The sequence below is a fragment of the Patagioenas fasciata genome, chromosome 2 (genome assembly GCF_037038585.1).
Source record: "Patagioenas fasciata isolate bPatFas1 chromosome 2, bPatFas1.hap1, whole genome shotgun sequence".
NCBI lineage: Eukaryota > Metazoa > Chordata > Aves > Columbiformes > Columbidae > Patagioenas > Patagioenas fasciata.
In genome coordinates this window covers 17,973,412-17,997,189 of record NC_092521.1, presented here as the reverse complement: position 1 = coordinate 17,997,189, position 23,778 = coordinate 17,973,412, and the positions used below count along the sequence as shown (strand labels likewise).

Sequence of the window (23,778 nt, the reverse complement as noted above, 5' to 3'; positions counted from 1 at the left end):
TATATATATTTATTAAGTATTCAGAACTTCCAGTTTGTCACACCTCCTTTTCTCATGATTTTTAGATGAACATATCTGTACTTCTTTTCACTTATGGAAACAAACAAGTAGCTGTCACAAAATGATTATATCTTTTTGCTAACAGTGGAGGTTACCAAACTCCCATACCACATCTGTGCTTTTGAAGACCATTGTATTTGGAAAATACATTCCCTTGGAGCTGTGAACAGAGCTTGGGTATATAATCACAGGTTATTATTCAATTATTTACAGTTACTTCTAATATCACACTGCAAACTGTATAACTATTTAGAGAAAAAAATATATATTTTAGAAAACTGTTGAGTATGACACCTCTTTTAAAAATAGTGTTCAATTCTAAGTACCTTACTCCTTAAAAAAAAGAAAAAAAAAAAAAAAAAGAAAGAAGGAAAAACGTGCTCTTTGGTATTTACTGATAGTATACCATGTGTTGTGCTTAGAAATTTCTCTCTCAAAAAAAAATCCAACTTGCAAAGTAAAACACTTGCAAGTAAATGTCAGAATTGTGGTTACCATTCTTTTATTCACCTACACATGTACCATCACTGCCACTAAGCATGGTTTAAAATTAATTGTGGTTTTAATAAACTTATTTAAAGAGTGTCATGAGAAGTTCCCAATTACCAATTTGTATAATTAATGCCATATTTTGTTTTCTATGATACCTAAATCTTTAAAGGCAAGCGTCAAATAATTTTCTTAGTTTAATATGCAGTGTCAATACCTGAGAAAACCAACAGACCTTCCTGGGCTCGACCAGCCTCAGCTGGGACTCCCACTCATCACTGTCCATGGGTTCTAGGACCCCATTTCAGCCCACACTGAGACATCCAGACCCTGCTACAGCTCTGAACCCTGCAGCCTTACTCTGTGGGAACCTTAGCTGACCCCATTTCTTTTTGCTCACAGTTGGACTCCCTGAAGGGACCCTGGACCCAGTTCATCACTTGCCATGCAGGGAGCTGTCGATGGATCTTGTTACCAGTCCCTGACTCTGACTCCATATTCAGCCCCTGCAGGACTGTGCCTTGTAGATGCAAGCATAGCCTGAGCAGGGTCACCCTCGATGCCTGGTTTGTGTTCCTCATGGAGCAGTCCTGCTCTTCCCATTCCCTAATATATGGCAGGAGCTACTATGGTGAATTCCTTCCAGGTTAAACTTAAAAAATATTTTTCATAACATGCAAGAGCTATTATCAGGTTATTCCAATTGGCTTTTGCAAATCAGTTGATTGATGTTTTATCATTTAAAATCACACCTCTCATTAATGTCATTTAAAAGTGAGATTTCTTATCACTAGTGCAAACAGAACTGCTATTTCTCAAGCTGGGCACCCAGATAGTTGGAAATATGTCCTTGATATGCATCTCCAAAAGCATGGCTGAAATAATTCATCTGGTAACAGACAAAAAATATGTGAAAGGCAGAAATTTTGAAAAAAATGGAAGCAAAGATCTATCTGGAAATGTACTTAGATTCAGAGTAGCAGTCAAAAGTATTAGATACTTTCCAAACTGGGGTGTATATAAAGTTGCAATTTAAAAGTAATCTTATAAAATTGAACCCTGAATTTTACCTTTTTTAAAATTATTTTTTATTTTTTTGAGGAAGCTAGATGTACAAGTGTGAAAGAAAAGGTACACAAAAGTCAAATGCACTGGGAGGGTAAAAAGAGAGCCCTAAAAATAGTGTCTGGGACATGACTCAGAAAGACTCTCAAGTATGAAATTTTGCTGAGAGCTTCGTTCAAATTCAGTAAGTAATTCTATCTATACTTTTTTTTGCAGTTGATTTATGGAAAGATATTTTTTTGTTTAGTTCACAGCTTTAAACTATTCTATGTTTTCTCTATACTCTGAGGCAAAGATTTAGCATATACAGTCACAAAAATGAGAGAGTAATATTGACTGTACACTTTCTGTAATGGCCATATCTGACATGCTTCATTTCTATTTGTTATTGTTTAGCTGCCATTTAAGTGCCATCTAACCAGTTAAGACTGTCAGGCATTCACTGAAGACACTCAATGACTTCAAATTTCAATAAGATTCAATTCTGAAGAGAACAATTAAACAAAGAAGTACAAAACTGGATGAGGATGGAGTCAAAGGTCATGAGATTCACAAATAGCCCAACTGAAAAATATTTTTCAGTCATGTAGAAATTTCTTTCAGTCAAAATATTGAAACAGATAAAGAAATAGAGTGGCCTTGTCTATCTGAGACTTTTTTTTTAGCTGTCCAGGTATATATTTTACAAATTCACCTATATAGTTCCCTGAAAATATTTTTGTCTGTTACAAAATTGGGAGAAGGGTGACTAGTGTAATCTGATTATGCTTTCATTAATGTCACTAAGAAAAATGATAAAATCCACTATCATATTAGGAAGAAAACTTCTACAAGCAACTGTATATCAGCAAAACTTCACTTAAACAAGTGAGTAGAAACCCTTTGCAAATAGAAAACTCTAGGAAACACCACCTTACTACTTGCTACTGCAATGTGAGCAAAAAAAAAAAACAGCACACCATAAAAGATTTAGTAAAGCTTGCATAATTTCATTTTCACACTTTCTTAATTTAAAACCTAATTTTTGACTCAAACAAATGTGTACTATTTTTTTACTGCACCCGCACATTGGCAAGGTTTTGTAAGTCTTACAGAAGTAGTCTATTTCAAGACCTATATGGAGGCTTTTCCTTTTCAAGTGCTGACTTATGCTATTTTTTTTTCTACAGAACTCCTTATCCTTTCCCTCACTGTAATGTAGTAGCATCCGAAATTCACAATGGTAAAACTTTCGAGCATGCCAGTTTGTCTTGACTTTCTCCTCAAGATACCGATATTTTAATATAAAAATAATCCTGCACACATGTATCTATATCTGTAAATGGATCTTTATGTGTACAGATAGATATGAACATATATGTGCACACAAATATATATAAAACTTCTTGGTAGTTTAAACAAGATACACAAAGAAAAGGTTTCTGCTTCTGCAAAGTATTATTTTCCTCTTCCTTCCATCCTCCTAGCTTCCATCACCTGTTTTCTCTGATGTTCATTAAAACTATAATTCTGTAAGAACCATAAGCTTCTAGCAGTAATAATGGTTTTATTTGCGGTTGTGCAAAACATTGTTCACATACTCTTTGAGATTACAATTTAGAATGGATTCACCAATAAAAGTCTTGAGTGACAGTGAGGGACTTTTTAGGCTCCTACATGGGATCGAATCTCCATGTAAATTTTATCTTTTGAGGAGTAGGTAGAAAGGAGGAAAACTACATGTTCTTGTTTTTTCTTTTGAAAAACAACCCTCAAATCTTTTAGATAGGGGTTCCCTGTTTCCTGCAGCTGGTATCAGAATAGCACACAAACACTCGTGAAACAGGAAATACAAAGGGAAACACAGAAGTACAAAGAAAAACAATTTTATTAGAGATACGTTTCTCCATATCTGCTGGGCAACATCAATGGCAGTGGAGAGGTGAGTGAGAATATGTGAGAGAAACAACCCTGCAGACAGCAAAGGAGGACAGAAGAAGATGCTTCAGGCACTAGGGCAGAGATTTCCCTGCAGCCTGTGGTGCTGGCTGTCCCACTGCAGCCCTGTGGAGGTCCACAGTGAGCAGATAGCCACCTGCAATCCATGACGGACTCCACAGAGGTGCAGGTGGATGCCCAAAGGAGTCCCCATGGAGAGCCCATGCTGAAACAGGCTTCTGGTACCTGTGATCCACAGAAAGATGAGATTCTACTGGAAAAGGTTTGTTGGCAGAATTTGTGACCCTGTGGGGAACCCACACTTGAGCAGTCTGGCCCTGAAGGACTGCACTCAGAGAAAGGAACTCATGCTGAAGCAGTTCATGGGAAGGACTCACATTGGAGAAGTTCATGGAGGACTATCTCCTGTGGGAGGTTCCCCTCACTGAAGCAGGGGAAGAGTGTGAGGAACACTTTCTCTGAGGAGGAAGGAGTGGCAGAGGCAATGTATAAAGAAAGTATGTTGCTCAGGTCCCTCTGAACACCCCAGGGGTGTCAACTGCACCACTCAGCTTGGCGCCATGTGCAAACTTTCTGAGGGTGCACTCAATCCCACTGTCTATGTCATTAACAAAGATATTGAATGCTATTGGTCCCGATACAGATCACTGAGAGACACCAGTTGTTACTGATCTACATTTGCAACTCTTTGGATGTGAACATCCAGCCTACTCCTTATCCATTGAACAGTCTACCCATCAAAACTATATCTATCCTATTTAGCAACCAGGATGTTGTGTTGATCCATATCAAAGGCCTTACAGAAGTCTAGGTAGAAGACAACTTGACTTAGAGAAGTCAGGATAGATGATTAGAAAGATTACTAGTAAATGTATGGATAATCTATCTGTTGCTATTGCAGAATTATTATGTATCCCTCAAGCTGCAACCTTCCAGAACTCTGAAATAGACACTGATAAAAAATTTTCTGTGACATCACACTCTTGATTCTCCAAAGCTTTTTCACTCTTGTTAGCCCTTTGTGTTAGAAGAATGGTCATATACAATTATCAAGAAATTACCTATTTTCTGTCATAAATACATTACCTTTTTCTGACCTCTCTTGAAAGTTTCCTGTTGCAAACATTCCAAAAGCTTCACCACTACTCGATCATGCAAACTGAGACCTCTACAATGTCATATTCACTTTACATTCATTTATCCATGCTCATATGATTCTTAATTAATTACATTTTGTTGAAATAAATTTTTTATGAGGGTAGATTAACTTTGTCAATTACTTTAACTAGAATTAAAACACACCATATAGATTTAAAGACATTTATGATTAAGGAAAGTGTACTTGAAAGTCTATATAAGAAAGAATCCATAATTTAAGAATGTTAGCTTTAATTATTTTCTCAGATATTTTTAAGATACAAGCAAATTATGCTTTAATAATGTTTATTCTTTACCTTGTCCTAAAGTTTGCAGGATGAGGATGCCCATCATATAATGACAGATAATCATATTCTTCTTCTAGAGCAAAAGACTGAAAGACAATCTGTATTCTGTTTCTTTCTTCTGCTATTATAACCCATGTACAGTTTGCACCATTTGGATATCCATATGGGAAGCCAGGGCTTTCTATAGTGCCATTAAGTCCTTTTAGAGTTCCACCACAGGTATAAATAAATCCTAAAAAAAAATCCAAAGAAACAAAGGTTAGCAACCCATTTTTATATCAAACTTCAATAAAATATATAATTGAAATCTATGATTTCTAAAAAATTGTCAAAATACTTATTTGCAAGGACTGCATTTAGAAAGGTGAAGCCCATGTTTTAATACAAATTCTGACCACAATGCAAAACAACCCCACCCACCTAACAAATGTGTTTTCCATACTGTTTATGTAAAGACATATGGTAGCATCTTTGCAAATAAATATATATATATAGAGAGAGAGACAACACTTATTAATAGATTTTGTCACCTATGAGGCAAAATATTTGCTTCAATTCCGTTTTTTGAAAAAATGAAGAGAAGTAACTAGAGTAAATTAGTCTTCATTTGGTGCCAGTCTGATACAGATTAGATCTATTAACCTTCTGCTGCTCCTCCCCAGATTTTGAGACTGGAAGAGGTTAAAAGGCTCTTTATTATGAACAAGGTTTTTCCATCAATAGTTCTGGTTTATGAAAGTTGCGTACTTAAAGAATCAATGTGAAATAGCCATGTGTTCTGTCATTTTATTACCTCATGTAGATAACTGCATTGTGCATGTGTAACTAGAAAGAATGTAGTAAGCTTTTCTATATCTAAATAAAATATTAAGATGAACAGTTTATGTGTTTTGACTAACTCTAAGTGGGCATTGTGGTTTAATGCCAGTAGTCAGCTAAGCTCCACACAGTCACCAACTCACTCCCCAGAAGGATGTAGGAGAGAATCAAAAAGTTTAAAAGTGAGAAAATCTTTTTATACAGAAAATCCATTTTCTGTGAAAAAATAGAAAACAGTGATAATTTTAAAAAGATCTCGCCCGAGTCACTGTGACCTGGCAGAGCAAGTTGTTTTCTATACTCTTGCTCTCAGTTTTAATGCTCAGTTACAACAGCTCCTAATTGTTCCTGGTCCTTAGAATACTTTTTTTCTTTCCATCAGCTTTGCAATCTGACTGTTGTTCTATATCCCCCTTGCAGGTTTTCTTTTCTGTTATGGCTTAAATATTAGATCAGTTTTTCTTCTTTGCCTTTTGCACCCCTGAAGCCTATCTTCCCCAAGCGTGCTCAGAGCAAGGCCATTCTGCTAGCAAAGGGATTTCATAAACTGAGAGAAAGCACAAAGCACTCAGTTGCTCAGCATGTGCTTTCCGAGAAACATGTTATACATTTCATAACAAACTACAGACAAACAAACCAGATACCGTCTCTTTAATTACGCACATATGTATATATTTGAGCTAATTAAATCATCTTCTTTGTGGCATATTCACAAGCTTGCCTTTGTGTTGAGCATTTGAATGTGCAGAGATCCCTTTCTCTGAAGTATTAAGTGGAAATCTCGTAAGATTTTACATACTGTATTGCTATACTGTAAAGTAACTTTGGTGGGCAACAGAAGCAAGACGTATCCTTTTCGTATTTATCTCTAATTATGAGAAAAAATTCCTCTTATGAAATGTGATTACATTTATACTACAAATATCAGCATATCATAGACATATAGGACAGAGAGGGAATGGACATCCTCTTAGAAAGTGATTAGGGCTTGTTTGCCTCATCTGACATGTATTGCGAATTTTACCTTCTACTGCAAATTAGTTTAGAGAATTCATTTTCATAAAACTGCTTATGCATTTTCATTTGTTATCAACATTCACTGCTAGGAGTCTGTTTTATTTATATCTTTCTGCATCTCCCTCATATACTCAAACTATTTTTAAATCTCCTTTATGTGTTATTATTCATTATTTAAGCTCAAGTGTTTTATTTAGCACTTTAAAAATCTTTCAGAATATAGTTTGTGAGCAAGTCACTTTACAAAAATAAACTATTTACTCATCATCAGATTCTTCATCCTAGAATTCTACCACTTCCCAACAAATATAGTCACTGGAATAAAACTTTTAAAATAGCTAAGCATGTATGTATTTATCAATTTAATTTTTCCTAGATGTCCCTTGCTGAGGCCTACTTCCATTGAATGAGAGAAAAAAACTTAAAGATAGACTTGAAGTTTAAATAGCACAGATGGTTGATTTCTATGCATTTCTCCAGACCAGATGTGGAAAGGACAATATGAACTTTGTCTTGTTGTCATAATACAGCTCCATAATTCAGAGCCTGTGTCACAGTTGCTGTATCTAAGTCAGTTTAGCTATTGATCACATATATATACTTCTGTTAATTGAATGCAAGCTGTAAAAACAAACAAACAAACAAACAAACAAAACTCAAATAATAGGTGACCAAAATAAAATTATATTTAAAAAAAAAAAGAGTCAAAACAGTCAGAAAGAGCCTTGTGAGATGATACACTACTTATTAAGGAATGTAATCCCTCATACTGGATCCAATAAATGTTCTATCCATACATATGTATGAAATACGAACTTCCATGACATATAAAAGTTCCACTTACTCTTTTTACTAAATATCCAAACTGTAACAGAAGAGAATTATTCATGGGATGCAGGATGATATAACTTGGATATTTTCAGCAATGACATGCAGAATGTAACACAGCTATGCACGTGTCAGAAGACACATTTTTTAATTCCAAGAATAGTAAAAAACAAACAACGAGGTTTGATTTTGATAGGCTTACATTTTTAGTTTGTAAAATAAAAAACATACCAACAGAATCCCTACAACATTCATTTTAATCTCTACTTTCATGTGTTATTCAATTCTGTAATGGTCTTCACCTTGTCAGACCAAGTTGGTTACATTCAAAATAGAAAACATGCATTAAGTGACTGGTTTGATCAAATGCTGAAGACAAGGCATTTATTTTAACAAGGCAAAATTCATGTTGAAATAACTGGTAACATATACTGTGGTCTTTTTTCATCTAGATTTCAAAACTAGCATTCAAAACAGAAGTTACTTGCAAACTATTTTTCATTAAAGAGGTGGTTTGATTCAAAGTATGAGATAAACAATTTTGAAAAGCTTAAAGTTAGACTAGAAAAGAAAAATACTTGTTGGAGTAAGTGTGACAACGAACAGCACTGATGATATTCTCTTAATAGTTAGTATGATTCGAAGTTTCCATTGTATTTTTTTCTACCAGATTTTAAAATTCAAATGTTTAATTCTCATCAATTTTACATGGATAAATATTTCTTGGATTCATAAAGCATTTCTGCTTTTCCTGATTTCAGTCATCCTTTAATTTATTGTGGGATTACAGTAAGCACCAGTAACATCTGTTCTTACTTAATCTATTTATTCAACTTTCATTGTCTTCTAACAAAAAATGCCTTCTAACAAAGCAATGTTTGCTTTGGTCTTCAACACCGAAGATGTATTTGGGGGCCCCCACAACCCTGGGTTAGAAAACCATGACTGAGTGAACAATAAACTTCCAATCAATCTGGAACTTGTACAGGATTTGCTATTCCAGCTACATCCCTACAAGTTGATAGGCCTGATGGGATTCATCCAAGGATGCTTAAAGAGCTGACTGATGTCATAGCAAGATCTCTCCCCATGATTTTTCAGTGCTCCTGGGAATCTGGAGAGGTCCCAGATGACTGAAAGCTGGCAAACATTGTCCCAATCTACAAGAAGGGCAACACGAATGACCCCGACAACCACAGGCCTGTCAGCCTCACTTCTGTGCCTGGCAAAATCATGGAGAAGATTGTTCTGTGAGATATTGAAACATATCTAAATGACAACGCAATCTTTGATCCCAGCCAGCACAGGTTCATGAGGGGAAAGTCCTGCTTAACAAACTTAATTTTGTTCTACGACAAGGTTACCCACATAGTTAACCAAGGGAAGCCTGTCTATATGAACTTTCTGGATTTCAGTGAAGCCTTTGATACTGTCTCTCACAGTATTCTCCTGGACAAGATGGCCAGCATACAGCTGGGTAAACACACAATGCAGTGGGTGAGCAACTGGCTGATGGGCCGGGCTTGAAGGGTTCTAGTAAATGGGGTTTTGTTGGGCTGGTAATTCGTCAATAGCAGGGTTCCACAGGGAACCATCTTAGGGCCAGCACTCTTCAATGTCTTCATAAATGACTTAGAATCAGGACTTGAGGAATTACTAAGTAAGTTTGCAAATGACGCAAAATTGGGAGGAGCTGTTGACACTCTCAAAAGCAGAGAGATATTGCAGAGGGATCTGGACAAATTGGAGAAATGGGCAATCACCAATCACATGAGGTTCAACAAGGGCAAGTGCCTGACTTTGCACCTGGGACATGGCAACCCTGGTTGTACATGCAGACTGGGAGATGAGATGTTGGAAAACAGCTCTGTGGAAAGGGAACTGGGAGTTCTGGTTGACAGCAAGTTGAACATGAGCTAATAGTGGCCCTGGCAGCCAAGGGGGCCAACAGTGTCCTCAGTGCATCAAGCACAACATTGCCAGCTGGGCAGGGAGGTGATTGTCCCGCTCTGCTCTGCACTGGTGCGGCCTCACCTGGAGCACTGTCTGCAGTTCTGGACATCACAGGATAAAGCAGATATTAATCTACTGGAGAGTGTCCAGAAGAGGGCTACAAAGTTGGTGAAGGGTTTGAGGGGAAGCTGTATGGGGAGCGGCTAAAGTCACTTGGTTTGTTTAGCCTGGAGAAGAGGAGACTGAGGGGAGACCTCATTGTGATCTAGAGCTTGCTCACGAGGTGAGAAGGAAGGGCAGGCACTGATTTCTTCTCTTTGCTGATCAATGACAGAACCCAATAGAATGGCAGGAAGATGTGACAGGGGAAGTTTAGGTTTGACATTAGGAAAAGGTTCTTCACCCAAAGGGTGGTGGAGCACTGGAACAGGCTCCCCAGGGCCCCAAGTCATGGCCCCAAGCCTGCCAGTATTCAAGAAGAGACTGGACAACGCACTCAGACACATGGTGTGAACTGTGGGGTTGTCCTATGCAGGGACAGGAGTTGGACTAAATGATCCTTGTGAGTCCCTTCCAGCTCAGGACACTCTATGATTCTATAATACTTAGCACACAGCCATATCCCTTGCCCTTGGATGTCCCACAACTATGCATGCTCAATACACTACAAGATTGTCTTTTGCTTTTTAGATCCTCCTGACCATTCAATTATACCATTAATAACATATTTCTACACCTCGCTCCTTCTAAGTATTCCACACCTTTTGTTTAACCTCCTTTGTTTAACTTATTCTTTACGAGCAGTCACCACCGTAAGATAATCATACTGTGTCTGCATTGATTAATACACACATCTCTAAGTTGCTTGTATATTTCCTTTTAAAGATGCACTTAATACTTGCTATTATTTGCTTTAAGAGCAAACTGAGAAAATGGAAGATGAGTTGTTCACATGTTGCTTCTTTTCTTCCGTACCTTTTCTGATAACTCAGTCTTCCTTCAGTTTCACTAGGATTGTTGTCCTAACTCCCTTCTGTTGTGTTGGATTCTCTTTCTGTTGACTTGCATTATCATCACCTTAGGGTTTATGGTGCCTGTGTGTTTATCCTCCTTGTTTCCTTATTCTCTCCTATGGTCTTGTTTGTGAAACCTCTCGATTTTGTAGTTATATATCATGCTGTTATATGTGTTTCTTAGCACTTAAAGAAGCTATTGGAATGCCACAGTGATATACTTCATAGCGATGTAAACCCTTCGCTATTTTGTGAAGCTTTTTCCCCCTCCTATCAATTCTTCCCATTTTTGGAAAATACATGAACAATCTTTCTTTCTAAACCATCATTTTAATTGTTCTTCCATGCTTTTCATGGAGATATTGTAGCCCATTTACAAAATAGAGAAGAGGAACATTTCATCAAACGTAACGACTATTTTACTTTGGACTATGTTTGAAATTTATCTTTTAACTTTTCTCATCATGTCTTAGTTCTCTTTCACTTATGCTTTTCCATTTCTGAATCAGCTTCTTTTCTGCATAAAACATGCAAGATAATTGCCTCTTTTAATGTACTGCATTTAGTTCCTTGCTACTCTCCACCTTTTTCTCCATCTCCTTCAAATGTCCAACAGCTTGAATACTTCTTTCTTTCTCTACTACGGTTTTATCAGAGTTGTGATGGTGACTTTTACACTAAGGGCACTCACTGATGTCCATTCCTACCAGAACATTATAACTCCTTTTTTTTTTTTTTTGGAGCCTCGTTTTCTGCCTGTGCTACACATAGAAGGTGCACATGCCAGCAGCAACCCTGCCCCACAGCACATCAGAAGTATACTGCACCTGTGAAGTATTTCACAGGGGGGTAGGGATCTGTACCAGCTACAAGGCATTAGAGCAGCTGCTGTTTCAGAAATATCTGTCTTCTATTCATGTAGACCTCTGTTCCTGTTTAACCCAATACTTTCTGCTTCAAAAATCCTCTCACTTTCATCTCAGATCAAATAGTAGCTTTTACAATGAATTTTCTACCAGCTGATCAAAGTTCACATTTAATATTTCACCTGATCATTTGAAAACAAACAAACAAAAACAACAAACCCTGACACACAAAAAAAAAAACAAGCCCCCTTCTCCCCCCCAAAAAAACCAAACAACAACAACAAAACCCCCAGTTTAATTACGAGATTTTCTTTTTTTTATAAGTTCCGAAAGTACTCATAACTACTTCTGCTGTGGTTATGTCTGTCTACATAGGTTTATTTTTTTACTTTCTACTTTTGTCAGCAATTTTTTTTTATGTATATCTAATGCTTATTTCCTTGACATGTATAATAAAGCCTTGTTAAAAAAAAAAAAACAAAACACACGCACACACAAAAAAAACAAAACGAAACAAACAGAAAAATCTTGTGTTTGTGAAGCACACAATCGAAAAACACCATTATTGCACCTCTGTGAAAATCAGCTGTTATGAGTTCCAAGAAATTTCAGATTTCTTAACTAAATTCCCATTTAATGTCAGTTTTTTCTTAAAAGCATTTGCTTTCACAAACAAGATATTTTAATGCTTATTCTCTGCACAGTTTACTGAAAATTGTGCCAATATGTAGACATTGTAAAGGGTTCAAAAGAAGTGTATTTTAAGACTTTTTCTTCATGTATGATTTGTATAATTTTAAGATTTGAGAAAAGATAGTTATACTTCTTTGGAAATAATTGGATAAGATAGATTGTCTTGCTCTTGCATAAGCTATAACTAGGTGCCAAAATGTCTTTTTCATTAATTTGCTAGCATGGACTGAAAAGCCTATAAAAAGCTCAGTGGAAGTGGTACAGAATACCAGCCAAAAAGAAGCTATCACTGTAAAGTAATTATCACTGCATTTGAAGAACCTTCTAAAAGCACTCTTTTTCATCTAAAGAATAATTTCTTATCTCTGTTTCTGCCACCTTTTCTGAAAAAAAGGTTCAGAAATACTTTAGTCTTCCACTTCTCTCAGCTGTGAAAAAGGGGAGAGGGACAAAAGATTTTGTCCTCTCATGTCAACATTGAGCTTATTTCTTCGCAAGATCATGAAGCAGATCCTCCTGGAAAATACACTAGTGCAAATGGAAAATAAGGAGGTGATTGGTGACAGCCAACAGGATTTCACTAAGGGAAAATCATGCCTGACAATTTTGGTACCCTTCTACAATAAGTTACAGGATTGATGATAAGAGAAGAGCAGCTGATGTCATTTACCTGGACTTGTGCAAAGCATTTGCCACTGTCCCACATGACATTCCTGTCTGCAAATTGGAGAGACATGGATTTGAAGGACAGACCACTTGACGGATGAACCATTCAACAGGTAAGGAATTGTCTGAATGATTGTACTCAAAAAGCTGCAGTCAACAGCTCGAAGTCCAAGTAGAGACCAGTGATGAGTGGTATTCTTCAGAGGTCAGTATTGGGACTGGCGCTATTGAACATCTTTGTTGGTCACATGGACAGTGGGATAGGATGCACCCCAGCAAGTCTGCTGATGTTACCAAGCTGTGTGGTACAGTCAACATGCTGGATGAAAGGGATACCATCCAAATGGACCTTGACAGGTTTGAGACGTGGACCTATGTGAACCTCATGAAGTTCAAGACGGCCCAGTGTCAGGTCCTGCGTGTGGGTCAGGACAATCCCCAGAACAAATACAGGCTGGGCAGGTCATGGACTGAGAGCAGCCCTGAGGAGAAGGACTTGGGTGTGTCTGTTGATGAGAATTTCAATATGAGCTGGCAATGTGAGCTTGTAGTCTAGAAAGTCAACCATACCCTGGGTTGCATCAAAAGAAGTGTGTCCAACAGGTCGAGGGAGGTGATTCTCCCCCTCTGTTCTGCTCTCATTATACCCTACCTGCAGTACTGTGTCTGGCTCTGCAGTCCCAAATGTAAGAAAGACATGGACCTCTTGGCGTGAGTCTAGAGAAGGACCTCAAAGATCATCAAATGGCCAGAGCACCTCTCCTATGAACACATGCTGAGAAGGCTGGGGTTAATCCTGGAGAAGAGAAGGCTCTGTCAATAATTTATTGCAACTTTCCAGTACTTATAGAAGGCCTACAAGAAAGCTGGAGAGGGACTTTTTACAAGGGCGTGTAGTGTAAGGCAAGGGGTGATGACTTTAAACTGAAAGAGGGTAGATTTAAATTAGGTATAAGAAAGAAATTCTTCATCATGAGGTTTGTGAGGCAGTGGAACAGGTTGCCCAGAGAAATTGTGGATGCCCCGTTCCTGGAAGTGTTTGAGGCCAAGTTGGATGGAGTTTTGAGTAACCTGGTCTAGTAGAAGTTGTCCCTGTCCACAGCAGGGATCTTGAAACTAGATGATATTTGAGGTCCCTTTCAACCCAAAACATTCTATGATTCTATGTTTCTGCTATTGAGAAACATAAGGTCTAAAAACCAGCAGGACTACTCATATTCACATGGAATCCACCCTTAAGAGTAAATGGCTTAAAATTGCAAAGTAGCAAAATAAACAACTGGATCTCATCTAACAAAAACATCCATAACATTTTTGTTACATATGTTGAAATAAATATTTGTTCCCTTTTCTTTTTTGTTTTCTTGTTCTTCAACAGAAAATTGTTGAGTCATTTCTGATAACCAAAACCAAAAAGGTTGTAACTTCAGCAGTGTTGCCAGTCTTTGAGGAAATTCAGAAAAGATGTTGCATAAATCAACGACCCTGTAAGTCACTTAACAGAAGAAGATCATCACTTTCACAGGAAAATACAGGTTTTTTTCCTTACCTTAGATACTTAATTACTTTGGTTTGTACACAATTCTTTGACAGGAAATAGCCTTCTTATTCCATTTTAAAAGGATTGCTACCACTGCCAGAGATGAAAGTCTGGTTTCAACAGTCAACTGAAATACACTCAATGTTTTATCCCCAGTATGTAATTTATTTGCCTTCTAAGGATATTCCAATACTTCTCTCCTATTCATCACCTAATATCTCTAATGCATTGTAGAGAAGGGACTACCTATTTCAAAATAACTGCCTCCTTTCTCACACAGCTGGAGAAGGGTAATCTCTCAGATGTGACAAACATCTAGGTAATTGAACCAGACATAAAAACAAGAGAGGACATTTGGAATATCATCAGAAAATGAATTAAAAATCCTCTCTGGGATTGAAAGTCTGCCATATTTAATATATCTTATACACACTAGTGCTGCCAAACTTGCAGGAGAACCAGATTTCTTATGTTTGGGGAGATCATAGTTAGTTATTAAAGGTATTTGCAGTTTTTTTAAGAGAATTTGGATTTCAAGTAATAGAATTTCTGGTACAATTGCATTTGGCCACCTTGCTTCTCTCTCTGTGTTTAAGAACAGGCATTTTGAACTTTGACTTCTTCATTTAAGAAGAACAAATTGTGAAAAGTGCTTTCATTAGTACTCTGACCCTGAGTTCTTTTTTCTTCTTCTACCTACTCTTCCTGCAGTTCTTCCACTTGAAAACTGGAAAGTACCCAACATACAACCAGAAATTGATCCAGCAATCCTCCCAGCAGTGCTAATGAGAACACCATAGCCAAGACATGTCTGAGAATGATTTCATGCAAATTTTGTGTTTAATTACATGAAAAATTTACTCTGTGGAAAAGATAGGAACCAACATTGCACTGTAGAGATCCATTGTTGAAAGAATTATATTTATTTTACAATTCTTTTTCACTGTTCCCTTTTATGCAAAGCTAACCACATGTCTAAAGGTTTAGTACTGTGCTTCATTTGTTGTCTTTTTTAATGTATGATCTGAGAAACTGTTATTTTCATAATTAAACTGGGATATTTTTAAAGTAAGCTTAGAACCATCACTTAAGTCAAAATGACAAAGACAACCATTCCCAGAATAATATGAACTGCCAATATAATTTTGAAGCATTTATTTTCTTTTAGAAATAGCAAGTCTAAATTTGGATAGACTTCATAATTGATATTCAAATAATCTAAGGTATAGAGCAAAATTTTCTTTTCTTTAAAATGTGCTGGTAAGTAGTCAGCCCTTTCAATTTGATCTGTATGAAAGACAGCAACTGCTGCAACAGCAGGTCACACTAAAACTTCTGTAGTAGTTTATCATTTAGTTGAATCCATGCAATATATTGCTCCTAAAGCTTCATTACTATTATATTTATTTCTTGTTATATTTTAAATATTGATAGAGAAAATATTTCCCTTTGGGTCTCTAGGACACAAGTAGATAACAGGGCTTGAAAAAGTCAAATTTGGAAAAAAAAATAAAGAGCAAATTGAGTTGTATACAGCCAAATAATTAATTAACAATACTGTGAAACTGGTGAATATCAGAACTCTCTAATAAGGAAAATAATCATACAATAAGATGCTTTGAGAGTCTTCATACTCGGCACTAGTGGAATATAACCAAATAAGCTCTTAAAATAAAAAGAGGTAAAACATTTACTAGTACACTTTTACTAGTACACAGTTCCGATGTCCAAAAACCTTAATTACAGTTTTCATGCTAATCATGATGTAAGAGCAGAACAGTCGATAGAATGTTGACTTGAGTTCTTTAAATTTAAGGGCCAGTGGCATACACAATAAACCTCTGTCATTATATATCTGATTCATTAAAATCTAGGGTCTGGGATATACACCTCTCTAATGAGATTTACACAGAGACTTAATCTAGTGAAGAAGAAAAGAAAGAGAACACAATTACAGTATATTACATCTGTTAGTTTGAAATCTTGCAGCAGTTTCAGATAAGTGACAGAAAACATCGTTGCAAACCTAAGAAACCTGTTGAAATTAGTATATAGCTGTAGAGAAAGAAAAAAGTTTCCGTAATTCTTCTAAAACCTCATAGATTTAGTCAAAAAGTGAGGGAAGGAAAAAGGGGAAAGAAAACTGAGAGTGAGGATAAAGGTTCTGATAAGCATTCAGATAGGAAAAAAAAATCAAAGAAATATGATGCTGATTTGAAGTGACTTCAACAAGATTAGAAAATACTTTGAAAACTCAGTGCTTGGAAAATCAGGACAAAATTAAGATTCTGTTTTAAGTTTCTGCCAATAGAAACCGAACACAGGAAAGGCTCAGTATTTATTGTACACCACCACAGATGGTCTTCCTAGGTTCTGTTTCCTTCTTTCAAAAATTAACAGACAACCTTCTATGGCAGCTTAGATTGCTTCAAATGTAAACAACCTCAAAAGTCTTCTCATTCACTCATGAAGTTTACCATCAGAAAAGATGTAATTTAAAAAACAAAATAAAGCAAAATGAAAAACAAATACCCTCTTGCTTTAGACCACACAGAAATTCAGACCTTTGAAAATCTGCTATAAACTTGGGAAGTAAAAAACTCTGAAGGTCTAACTGAAGTTTCACAGTTCTGAAACATTACTGTTCCCAGTGAAACATCTATAAAAACCTGATGACAATAGCTATCCTATGATGACTTTACTATTGAGTTTGCACTGTTGTACCACATGCACTCCATGCAGTCTACGACAGCCTACACTGCTTGAGGGCAACAAAATTAAAGATGTGTTCAGAATTAAAGAAAGCAGCAGTTGGAAAAAAAAAAAAAAAAAAAACAAACCAACAAATATAGTCTTACCTACTCCAAACAGTGTCAAATTTTTTTGAGTTAAATAGGAAAAATATTTGAATTAAATAGGCAGGATCTCAATCTGTTCAGTAAATATATCAGCAAATATAACTTTTGTGAAGATAAGCAGGTGGAACTGAAGTTAAAAAGAGAAAATACAGTCAAGTTCCCTATAAAGTAAAGAAAAAAATGTCCTTTTATAAGTAAATAAATAGACAAACACACAGTTGTGATGACATGGCACACCAGGGTGAGTTTTCTGGTTTTCATCTTCTAGATCATATAATAGCAAAAAAAAAGCCAACACGCCAAAAATTAAAGAACCATAGACTATATAAGGGTCAAGTGAATGCAGGAGGTCAGGAGAACTTCTCATGACAGATTTAAAACTATAGCACTGTTTCTGACACAGTTCTTAAAAATGAACAAAAAACTATTTAAACATCTTATCAACTAAAGACTGTCAGTGGTAGATATTCAAGCATTATATTTCTATAGATTTTTCTGTTGGAAGTCCAATTTTATGAGTTAGGAATCTCATATAATATACTGATTTTAAAAAAAAGTGATACTTTTTTTTAACTTTTAACAGGTATTGGCACACCATTTGTGGTAAATTTGTTTGTGATTTAAATGATGCATTGTTAAATTGAAGAGGTATACCCTGAGATGTCCAGGGTTTTTCTAAAATAAAACATACCAAAAACCTTGAGACATGAAGAACCAACCAGACCAAGCAGAATGTTTAGTCAATAAAAGTCTTTTGAAGAACAATGTTTTACATCAACTTTTTAAAATCATGTATGATGTAATAGGATTTCCTCAAGAACTAACATAGATATTTTTAAAAAAATATAAATTAATTTTCTCTCCATTTTAGTTTATGAGTATAATCTTTCTTTAAAAAAGTAATTTTGATTGAAGTAGCCTTTTCCTATACAAAAAATCCTTCTCACCTATAAATCAAGAGACTATTTTTTATCCCAATTCTTTCATCTTTCTGAATACAAAGTTAATTTTTCATATATTTTCAGTTCTGCTCACTTTTTAATTTTGAATGAATTCCCATAGTATGTTTCTGAATTTGCAGTAGGTAAAAGTATTAACATCTTTATCAGATATTTCTTTCTAAGTGTCATAAATCTATTTTTTTATATAAACCAGAATATAAATTTCAGTAGTCAACTGGGGTAGTATAGACTGAGGCAAAAATCAAAAATAGGTTAAAAAGAAGAGTGTCTTTCATCACTGAGATGTCTTAGTTTATAAGATTTTGTAATGAGACCTGATTTATTGATATCACTAAAACAATAACTTTAGTATTATCAAGATTGTTTCTATTGCATTAAGTCCTATTAATTACTTGTATTTAAAAAGCAAACATCACCACATGAGGGTTTTACTCTAAAATATGTAGTGTTTCACAAATATAATGATTAGTTAAAAAGAAAAGCAGAGAAGATTTGCTTCTCTATACACTGGAAAACCCTGCAAAGTCATGATTTTTTTTCTAGGAAAAATGATAAAACTGCTGATAATACTACTCTACAACAGGAGGAGTACATGGCATTGATAGCTTCTTGAACTGACACAATTTTTTAGAATTTTAATAGAGAGAACAACGCTAAAATGTTATAAAGCCAAGTAAGATAATTAAGTACTAATTCAGATTTTATTTTGGTCCAAATGGTCCCAGAACCATTGAAGTTGTTGATATATTACTCTATATATTTATTCTGGTCCTTTCCAGAGACAACCTACTTCACTGTAGAGACATCCAGATGAACTTTATATCCCAAGCTGTCAGGGACGAATCCAGCATATTATGGTAAAATGTTGGGAATTCACGTGAATAACAAGGTTTCAAACTTCAGATGATGAGCAGTTTTCCTGGGCAGATGTCCTTATTCTAGCAGTGAATTACACAGAGAAAAACAAGGGAGAGCACATTCACTGATTCATCTCCCCCAGCTGATTTTGTCAGTTTGCAAGTGAGATAAAAATCATGATCAAGAAAAGCTGAATTTCCTCTCTGCCTGGCTAATTAAAACCTGGAGCTACACTGTGACCACTTGCAGAAAAGAGAAAGAGGAACAAATATTTAATTATATCACTGGTGCCTTCTTTTCCCTCCTGCCTTCAAAATAACAAACAGAGAAACAAGCAAAATCCAACCACTCTGTCCCAGCATCAAAGGAAAACAAAATAGTTCTCTAGAACTGGTCAGTTACCCTTTTTCTCATTCCTTCCAGCAACATCTTCTAACCAAAAATGCTGGATCACCTGAGCTTGGGGTGCAGAACAAAGGTAATCAAAAAGGTTATATAAAAAGCCAGACTGAAAAATTTCTGTAGAAGAGAAATACGTAAAAATATTTGAAGACAGAAAATCAAAAAAGACAGCAGCACAGTCATGAAATGGGAAGCAAAAATATGAGGTAAACGGTTCTGACTTAGATGACATAGTTTAACCTGGCATATAAAACTGGAAGAACAGTTATGCCATTCTGTTATAACAAATTATTATTTTAAACACTAAGATTTTATTGTTGGCTAGGTGTCTTCATGTTTCTTTGCATGGGACAAAGGCATTTGACATATCACTTTCTGTAGTATCAACTGATTGGAATTTGTACAGATTAGCTAATGTGGTAGGTATTAAGTATTCACAAATGTCTCTTACATACTGTTACTATCCCCATGCAAACATTTAATGTGTGAGAAAAATGTAGATGTCTGGTCTGAGTCTTCCATCTTTGGTTTCATCTTCTATCAGCACAAAAATTTGCGGCTAATTATTTCTTGGAACTTAATGACCATTTGTTATATAATAGCCCAAGGCACAGCCTTGGACATCTAGTTCCTCTCTCCCAGCCATTTATACTCAGCAGAGACCTGTCTCTCTTCTCATCAAGTAACTAAACCCACAAATTTCTATTAAATTTGTTACTTTATATCTTTGATGTGCTCTTTGCTTTTAGCTTGTTTCACTTTTTGGCAAGTGTTACTCCAAGTGTCTGATCGATTCTGCAGTACTAACGTCTGCTCTCAGTAGGCAGTATTCCTGAAATAAATCACTATCCCCCATTCCTAAAAAATTGCTGACAACAGTGTCACTGCTTTATCATGAATAATCATCCCCTCTGACATGACAAATTATCTCTAACAGGAAAGCTATTACTTTGAAACAAATTCTACTGCATTGAAATATTCTCAGTAGTAAAGAATCTCAGTAGAGTATTAAAGGTTATTCATTTCCAAAGGAGGAGAAAAGAGACCTTTGTGTCTTTCTCAGGCTGAAAGAGTTGTATTCTCTTTGTTAAATATTGAATAATAGCAGTGTTTTACTTAACTTTTTTTTTTTTTTTGATTGGAAGTACCTTTTCTGTAAGTCATTAAATACTGCGTACATTGATTTTTATTTTAGCATTAAATAAATAAGCATTTGGTCCTCTTGGTACTTAGGATAAATATTAAGGAGCTCACTTTTTAAATCTCTTTTTGCCTAAACCAGAGACATGTTGTTGTGTTTTTGTTGCTGAGTCCCTGCTTTGGAGTAATTGAAAATGTCTGTTCATAACAAAGATTAATATAGAAACAGCCTTTTTCATGGGAAGGATTATGAAATCTTTTTATTTCAGTATATATGCATGTGTGTGAATCCATCATGACAGACTGATACATAGATACTAAGACAGGTAAAGTACATACCTATAATACTTCTCTAGGAAACAAAAATGTTCTTTCTAATACTCCACACTATATCTCTGTGATATGGAAATGTTTAGTCTCATCCTACATAAAGTGTGGGAGTTCTTGTTCATAGGAAAGAAGACTTTTCTAGTAGTTTTGGAAGTCAGAGAGTTGCTTTGTATTGTTGTGTATCAAGATTAAAATAGTTACTCCTTGCAGAAAGTGGGATTTGGGGAATCCAAAACAGGACTGCAATACAAGTCCTTCCAGAAAAAGCTGGAGATAATTCTTTCAAAAGTTGTGAATATATTTGCACAGGAGTTACAAGGAAGACCCAGGTGAATTGAACACATCAGCCACAATACCAGTAGAAACCTTAAGGACACATGGGGCAACTTTGTTTGCTACCAGGAGATTATATTTTAAGACCTAAATATAGTCTCTAGATTACAAGAGAAATATAATCGCTTTATCCTTCCAGCTGATAAGCAGAATCTTACCACAAAAGTGTAGTATACTGTATGATTGTGCGCAGTCTGAGGCAAGAGCATGGTATTTGGATTGAGTTTTGGTAAAAAAAAAAAAAAATATGAGAAAAGTGGAACATGGTGGAAGACTGCACCAGAATATAAAAACTTTGTATCAAAGAGACCGTCTCAGAGGAGATGTAACCACCTTGTGCAACACTGTGTTCAGTGATGACTGGTGCAGTCACAAGAATTGATTGGAATGTTTGAATATAAATTAAAATTTTTTATTTTGACATATCATTAAAAAAATGTTAAATCAAATTGTATCTGAATGTATGTCCAAACACATTTTTATTAAGGTTTCTTAGTGCCAACATGACCTTCTCGTCTAACTAAAAATGACAGTGCATGTAATAGCTCAACGTTCACAATAATTACTGGAGTATACAAAACTCAATTTCAAGTCCTTCTTCTCTGTGTTATCCCAGTTTATGTGTCTTGCAGAATACTGGACATTGATTGGTTGTTTGCAAGTCAGGTTCATGCTCGTAGCTTCTAGGGTGTCTTAAATCTCCTTTCAGTTGCTACTTAGGATCAAAGCCAAATTTTCAAATTTCTGTATTTTATTTCTCTAAGAGCAGATTTGGTTTCCACCCTTAACTGTGACTTCTCTGTCAGTGTAACCAGAATCCTCTGACTGCTGGGGTTTAAGTCATCCTTATGTTCCAGCACTGACATTTATTCCTCTTTCATCTGCTTACAAATGAGATATGAAGAGCAGAATTTTATTAAATGTGGGTGTTTGCAATGCCCTAACAGCAAGGCTCTGATTATTATCAGTGGAGTGCTGGACAATAGATTCAATGGTGCTTAGTCATGTACATGAGACCACAAATAAATTGACTCCATGTAATCTCCATTGACTGTAACACAGATTTAAATACCTAGATCAACTTAGACACCTGCACAACAGGTGTCTAATGTCAACTGAAGGAATCCTACCAAAGATATTAATACATCTGCAGTTTAGTTCTTTCCAATGATTAGATTAGCACCTCATTTTGTTTTGTTTTGTTTCGTTTTTTGTTCTGTTTTTGTTTTGTTATGTTTTGTTTTGTTTTTCCCAAGCAAGACAAGGACAGGAGTAAAATCAGGCAAAATTGGGTAATTGCTTAGAATCCTCAGTATTTGTTTGTGATTATACTTGGAAGGTTCACAGTGCTTTTTTTTCCTCCTCTGCCCTTCCTGAAGTAGTGCATAATTGACATCTCATCTCCATTTCCTGCTTGCACACTACAACGTAAAGTTGTCATCATTGCTGACAGCAGTGTAGTACGCACAAAGGAATACAAGATGGGCCAGCATTGCAAGGATAAATCCGTCAGCATTTTCCATCAATACTAACTGAAGCCATCATATCTTTTCGGTAATGACATCAAGCTCTCTTTTTCATCTCCCCCCCATATAAGAAGGTCCTCTCAGATTCAAGAGGTGCAGAAGGTAAGTAGGCTGCTCAGGTGCTCTCTCATTCTGTAAGAGAGGGAAATGAAGGCAATCCCAGCACATAATCTAAAATCCTAAAATCAAACCTTTATGTACACTGTGTGAAGTTGATGGAGAGATGGCAGTGAAGAGAAAGAGCCACACTGCTTAACCAGATCTTCAGTAGAAACATGATGAAAATTGTATCAGCTACACAGTTGGTGGAAATGAACGCTCTGCACTGGGTTTCCTTTCAGAATGCCCCAGATCAGATTACAGCAGTGAGCAACAGCAACAGCTTTAAGCAAACAGCCATAAGCATTCGAACAAGGGCCAGAGTGCAAGAATAATACTCACTGAAAAAGATCTTAACAGTAACTCTCTGTCTTCCTCCCTCCCACACAAAATATCTCCTCTTCTTTTTGTTACAAACCTTTTGTATCTGTACAAAATGGGATGCAATAATGAATTTTAATTAGTGCTTAGCATGCCAATAGAAGTTTCTACAAGAGTGAGGAGTGGTTTATTCTTTTCTCTCTTATTTACTATCTCTATAATTAGGAATATGTGATTATGCTACCAGTGCAGCAAAACAAAAATAGAATCCACTCACAGTAGGAAAAAATTACCCAGTCTGCATAGAAATTACAGATTTTCAAACAAAAAGCAATTATATTTTTTCTGTCTATCTTAAATACTTTGTTGCAATTTGAGGGATGTGACTAAGTTATTAATACAATATAATAAGCTGAAATCAATACACAGTGAACCTAACAACTTTTAAAAAATAGCACTCTACTTCTTGGACGTAAAGGATGTGTTGACTTTGTTGAATTAGTGCGACAAACTACATATGAGTGATGTAGGGGAGAGGGAATGTAACTGCTGCTCAG

The 23,778-nt window shown here is 35.9% G+C and overlaps 1 protein-coding gene across 5 annotated transcripts in view; it reads right to left on the bottom strand.

The window, feature by feature from the left end:
* The window catches only part of CSMD3 (CUB and Sushi multiple domains 3), a 637,009-nt gene that overhangs the window by 547,810 nt on the left and 65,421 nt on the right, over nt 1–23,778 (bottom strand). For all 5 annotated transcript variants that reach the window (XM_065830155.2, XM_071803847.1, XM_071803848.1 and 2 more), the window contains exon 2: nt 5,007–5,229. In XM_065830155.2, coding sequence (XP_065686227.1) covers nt 5,007–5,229 — 223 coding nt within the window. The remainder of the gene's footprint in view (nt 1–5,006; nt 5,230–23,778) is intronic.